The 6,136-nt window shown below is 35.2% G+C and overlaps 1 protein-coding gene across 3 annotated transcripts in view; it reads right to left on the bottom strand.

Annotated features, from left to right (window-relative positions):
* MIER3 (MIER family member 3) overlaps positions 1-6,136 on the bottom strand; it is a 31,017-nt gene that overhangs the window by 10,793 nt on the left and 14,088 nt on the right. For all 3 annotated transcript variants that reach the window (XM_007450754.1, XM_007450753.1, XM_007450755.1), the window contains exons 5-8: positions 5,375-5,495; positions 4,344-4,429; positions 4,083-4,155; positions 2,147-2,298 (exon numbers count right to left, since the gene is read on the bottom strand). In XM_007450754.1, the coding sequence (XP_007450816.1) occupies positions 2,147-2,298; positions 4,083-4,155; positions 4,344-4,429; positions 5,375-5,495 (432 nt within the window). The remainder of the gene's footprint in view (positions 1-2,146; positions 2,299-4,082; positions 4,156-4,343; positions 4,430-5,374; positions 5,496-6,136) is intronic.

Here is a 6,136-nt window from a genome sequence, read left to right as displayed (position 1 = left end):
CCCGCGTCTCCTGCATCGGCAGGCGGACTCTCAAGCACTGCGCCACCAGGGAAGCCCTGGTCTTCTCTCTTGATAGCACCTTCTGCCTGCCTTTTAGAGTTTTAATAAAAGAGAATAGCAGCAGGTCTAGAATAGAAGGATGGATATTTTAGTAACTGGAGTTTATAGTTATTTCCATCTACTATGGAAGATATCATTTTTAAAAAATTAGAATTTCTTCCCATTAAACCTGTTTGGAATTATGAATATACTAAATAGCAGCAGACAGAACTCAATTGAAAGTTAAACAATAATCTACCTTCCCAAGTAAGTTTCAAGAAAGGCAAGGATATTGGTAAACCTATTAATACATCAATAGGTTAATAATCAATACATTAATAATCAATCATTAAAAACAATCTCAACAGCTGCTAAAAAAGCTTCAGATAAATCAGTACCCATTTCTATTTTTAAAAAGACAAAACCTGTAACGGTTATAAGTAGATGGATACTACCTTACTATAAGAAAGACAGCCTGTATCAAACCAAGGCTGGTATTATTCTTTTTTTTTAAATTTTTGGCCACACCCCGTGGCATGTGGGATCTTAGTTCCCTCACCAGGGATTGAACCCGTGCCCCCTGCATTGGCAGGCAGAGTCTTAACCGCTGGACTGCCAAGAAGTCCCAAGGCTGGTACTATTCTTAATGTAAAAACCTTACATGTATTATCTTCCATCAAAAGCAGGCCTCAAACCACTGTAACTACCAAAAGTCTCTGAGAGTTATAGCTAATGCGGTAAAACATATTCTAGGAATAAGAGATATAATAATGGTAAGGAAGGAACAAACGTATAATTCAGTAATGACTTTAAAACTAGAAAACCTAAGAGAAACAACTGAAAAATCATTATACTAAATTAAATAGTTTCAGTAGCTTGAGAAAAAAAATTTTTAATTTATATTTCTATAAATCAACAATATACAAATACAAATATAATAGCGATCCCATTTACAACAGTGCTAAATACTGTATTTAAAAATAATGAGGAGTCAATTAGATGCGTGTGATACTTAAACAAGCAAAAACATTTGAGTGATTTAAAAAAAAGTCAAATACATAGAGAATCAGAACATGTTCTTGAAGTAGGTTTTATGTTTTAAAGGTACTAATTCTTCCAAAATTAATTTACAGTTTTAATGGAATATCAATAGAAAAAGCCAATGGGATTTCTTTTTGACAGCTGACAAAATACTTTGAAGTTCGGCTAGTTTGACTTCTCTATGTTATTCGGAAGTTCAAGTTTGAGTCCACCTATCTCTGGGCACTCGTTAGTTGGGATTAACTAGGCTGGAGATAGAGTGAAAAGGTATATGAGAGGGGCAAACAACGTCAGAGAGAAAAAACCCTAATAAGCAATACTTCCACCCTTAACCCACACACCACCAGGAGCGTACTCCACCTACAAGCACACAGTATTTAATGAATGCTCCTAAAGCAAATTTATACACTGTTTTTGTTTGTTTGTTTGTTTTTGCAGTACGCGGGCCTCTCTCTGTTGTGGCCTCTCCCGTTGTGGAGCACAGGCTCCAGACGCGCGGGCTCAGCGGCCAAGGCTCACGGGCCCAGCCGCTCCGCGGCATGTGGGATATTCCCGGACCGGGGCACAAACCCGTGTCCCCTGCATCGGCAGGCGGACTCTCAACCACTGCGCCACCAGGGAAGCCCTATACACTCTTAGTAGACATAAACTTTAATCACATCGTGAATAAAGTTCAAGAATAATCCAAAAAATATCTTTAACATAAAATCTAAAAGTCCGACCACAGAGAATGTTTAAATAAACAATGGAGCATACAGACATCAAGAATGAAGTATTAAAGAAATCTCAATGCCAAAGAAAATAAGACTAAGTGATTAAAAGGATATATCATGGTAGGTAAAGTAAAATATATGTGTGTGTATACAGGAAAAAAAGGCCAGAAGACATGAAACAATAGAACAGTTATCATTAGGTCTTGAGATTTTTTTTAAACCAGTATTTTCCAAGTTTTAAAAATCAGAAAGAGATAGCCAGTTCATATGTAAGAAATATTTGAATCAAATATAAGAAAATCAAGAAGATACTATATTAGTTAGCTGCTGTTTCAACAAAAGTTGATGTATACCTGTTCATTGTCCCTTGTGTGCGTTCCTGCAGAAATCCTATCCATTATTTTTTCGTTTCCAGTTCTTAATGAGGTCTCAACAAGGTACTCCTTAACTTTGCTCTCCAAAACCACACCAGGACGCCAAAGTAATTGGTCTTCATTTTCATACACTGATAAAGAAAATCCCATCAACACATTAAAAGTAGTGAACACACTTTAAGATGTATACAAAACTGTTTTTCCTCTTCCTATACAAGTAACTAACTTTGAGGACACCAGTAATTTGATTGTCTGGCAAGCTGAGTCTTTCATTAGTAAAGGTTTAAAACAATTTTTTTTTTTTTAACTTTATTAAGGTCCAAGTATTCCAGTCACTAGAGCAAGTAGCTTTTTTGGTGATTGGATTTACTAACAAGTTAGAAAGCTTTCTATGCCTAGTAGTCTAATATAAAACCTGGTAGTGGTGTCTTACATTCTTCTAATGAGGGGGTAAAAATAACCTGTGTAAATTCTTTAATAAACTTATTACAATTTTCTCTTAAACTCCCTAAATGGCTCTATGAAAATGTCTACAGGTTAAAAATTGCAAACAAATTAAAACAAACAAAAATAAATAACAATCAAAATATCTGCCAATACTGAAATACCTAGGAAAGATATATTTTTCCTTTACTGATTTCTTCCCAAAAGGTAAATTTTTATTTTAAAAAGGAAGCAAAAAAATAAAATAAAATAAAAAGGAAGGAGACTAATTAAAAATGGAAAAAAATGATAAACAGTAAGATAAGTAAACTTTCCACCTCTTACAGAAGCTGATATTTAATAAGCAAAATGACACTAAAACAAACTGCATATTTTATTAATGCAAACACTGTTGCCATACTGAAGATTTCTACTTCATACAATAAAGTCATACAGATAGCCCAAGTATTTATCCCATTGCTTCAACTGCAATCCATCCTTCAATTGTAAAATAACTACTAAATATAGCGAATAAAAGTAATTTACTGAGAGCTCACTATGCAGCAGAGACGGTGGTAAGTGCTTTACATTCACAACTGTGTAAGGCAGGCATTTCTATTCCCAATGAGCAGGAAAGTTAAAAATAAAGTGTGCCTGTGAAGCAAAAAGACGGACTTTTGAGGTAAGTTTCTGGAACCAGTTTCATAAAGAAACTTTGGTCAAAGCTGAAATAGGTAATATAGTTTGAGTTTATTCCCTCAAAAGATAGAGAAGGTATACGTTCCTTTCTGAAAGTGTAGAACTGAGAGAATATTACCTCCACTATGTTTCATCTAAGGACCAGCAGCTGCTGAGCATGTACTTTTTTTTTGCCCATGGCCAAATCTACGTGTTTCCCAAGTTCGGCTAGGAAGGTGTACCTGGATTTTTACTTCCCACCACCTCACCCCTCCATATTTTCAGAACCAGCTATAGTTAGAATCTACCAAAAATGTGAGGAAAACTGATTACACTTAAGTAGGGGTTTATAACAAAAGCAACAGAATCTTTACATTCTACCGCCTTATCTTTCAGGGCTGGGGCAAGAGAATTTCTTCTAGCTTCGTTTTTCCTTAAGTGTTTCTTCCCAAGACGATTATATTCCTAACGTTCTCATTACCTCAGGTGATAGGATGCTACCAACTTCCACTGCAGTAGGATGTAGGCCAAAGAGTTGCACTTTAAGAGCAGCTCCACTATTTTAACAGGTGCTTAGCATACTGAGTAAGAAGCACTGTAAGGGGCCAGGGTTGGGGGGAAGGGGGCGGTAGTTCTCTAAGTCTCATGGTTAATTAATCTCATGATACATTACTCCTAAGTCAGGCCTAATTCTTCCCTGACTCCAAATCTATCTTTATACTCACAGGATGAGCATACAATCAGATATTTAAATAAACATATTGAGCGGTAATTTGGCTTACCAAATATTATCAAAATTAAAAGGCTTCCTTACCTTTCTCATTACCAGCATACTCTCCAAGATAAGGTGGAATCTCTGCTTGATATTGTAAACCAATCATTATTTCCTACAGGAAAATTTAGAAGTAAAAACAACTTATTACAAAAATACTGGAAAAAAAATGTTCCAATTCATTAATCAGTTACTACAAATCTAAAGTTATCTCACAAAATTACCATAAATTATTTCAGAAGTGTTTTTAAAAGCTACTTTAATCCAAATGGCCTACTAAATTATGATGGCAACTTAACATACCTTCCTCAAATCTTCAGGTGAGTTACCACTGTCTGTTTCAACATCTTCAACCTCTGATTCTTTATCTCCATCACACGTAGTATTTGCTTAAAAGAAGAAAGTTAAATTTTAAAGAAGGGTTTTGTTGCCTATTTTTGCAGCACTTGAAAGAGTGCCTGATATTTTATATTTTACTTATGATAAAAATTTGTTGAATAAATGAGATCAGCACAAATATACTAAACCTCTTGTACTATTCTCACATTTTGAAACTCGTCAAAACAAGACACTGAAAACATAAAGAAAGTGCATAGTATCCTTATAATTATCTGGTGTACGGTCATATAGTTTGGAGAGGCAAGAGGAAAACCACTATGGTCCCCTTAAAAAATGAAGGTAAAGCACTAGATTACACTGATTCCATTAATCCACAGTGAGACATACACAAAGAGCTGCACATTGAGTCCATAAAAATTATCTTTTTGCACACATATGTGCATGTGTATTGGAACTTGTTAACTGAACAGTTCTTCTACCATAAAAACACCTGAGAAATAAGCAAGATTGCATATAAGAAATTATTTCAGTTCAAAGACCTTTTAAATATTACTGATATACATTAAGGGATAACACCAAGAACTAAAAGAAAAGGATTAAATAAATCACTAAAAATAAAAAATACTTTTGGAGCAACTGATGGTAGTTTTCAAACTGACGGTAGTTTATCAGGAGAGTAAGAGCCTTTTAACAGAAATCCAAAAAATGCCTATAAAATTTCATGGCTGAACTAAGATTGGATGCCCTAGCAACAGATGAGTCTTGGGAAAGAAAACAGCCCTGCAAAACCAAGCAAATGCTTTCGTTTTTAAAGAGCATATTAGTTTACATCTCCCCCAATAAAAAAAGGTTATACTCTTGTTCAGATTATAATAGTATTTTATTTCAATTAAGTAAAACACTCAGATATTCTGACATAACTACTGAATGTAACAAAATGTACTCAAGCTACAGTATCAGTGCTACTACTAATCAGTAATGATTGGATTTCTTACATCGTAAAGGTCTAGGGAAGAAATCGGAAGTTTCATGGGAAGTCACAGATGGTGTCAGATCATCTGCAGAAGACTGAGTTTCCTCATCATCACCTGACAATAGGTCTTTTGCTATTTCCTCCTATAAGAACAGGAATGCAATGCCAGGGTTAGAAATGATTACATCCCATCAATTTTGAAAAAAAAGTCTTTATAACATTATTCATAAACATTATGGTATTACTTCTTTTTTTTTTTTTTTTTTTTTTTTTTGCATTCCGCGGGCCTCTCCCTGTTGTGGCCTCTCCCGTTGCGGAGCACAGGCTCCGGACGCGCAGGCTCAGCAGCCATGGCTCACGGGCCCAGCCGCTCCGCGGCACATGGGATCTTCCCAGACCGGGGCACGAACCCGTGTCCCCTGCATCGGCAGGCGGACTCTCAACCACTGCGCCACCAGGGAAGCCCAACATTATGGTATTATAATACAATTAAGAACTGAAGTCTCAGTTTTGAGAAAAGTAAATTTGAAATTCTCCTATAATTTACTTCACGTACATAATTAGTTAATAACATTTACTAATTATATATTAATATTAATGCTATACTATTATACATTTATGATATAACAAACAATTTGCTTAATTTGTGGGTATGTAGAGAACTTATCTGAAGCGGTAGACTAATTTTTAGTGAATTTACAACAAAAATAATCTTACTTCTAAGTGATTAAAAATTAAACTCACTTTCTGCCAACTTAAATAACTAAAAGAAAACAAAAAAGTC

This window comes from Lipotes vexillifer, unplaced genomic scaffold, assembly GCF_000442215.2.
Source record: "Lipotes vexillifer unplaced genomic scaffold, Lipotes_vexillifer_v1.1 scaffold274, whole genome shotgun sequence".
Lineage (NCBI taxonomy): Eukaryota > Metazoa > Chordata > Mammalia > Artiodactyla > Lipotidae > Lipotes > Lipotes vexillifer.
The sequence above is the reverse complement of the archived record's forward strand: the minus strand, read 5'-3'. Positions and strand labels throughout refer to the sequence as shown.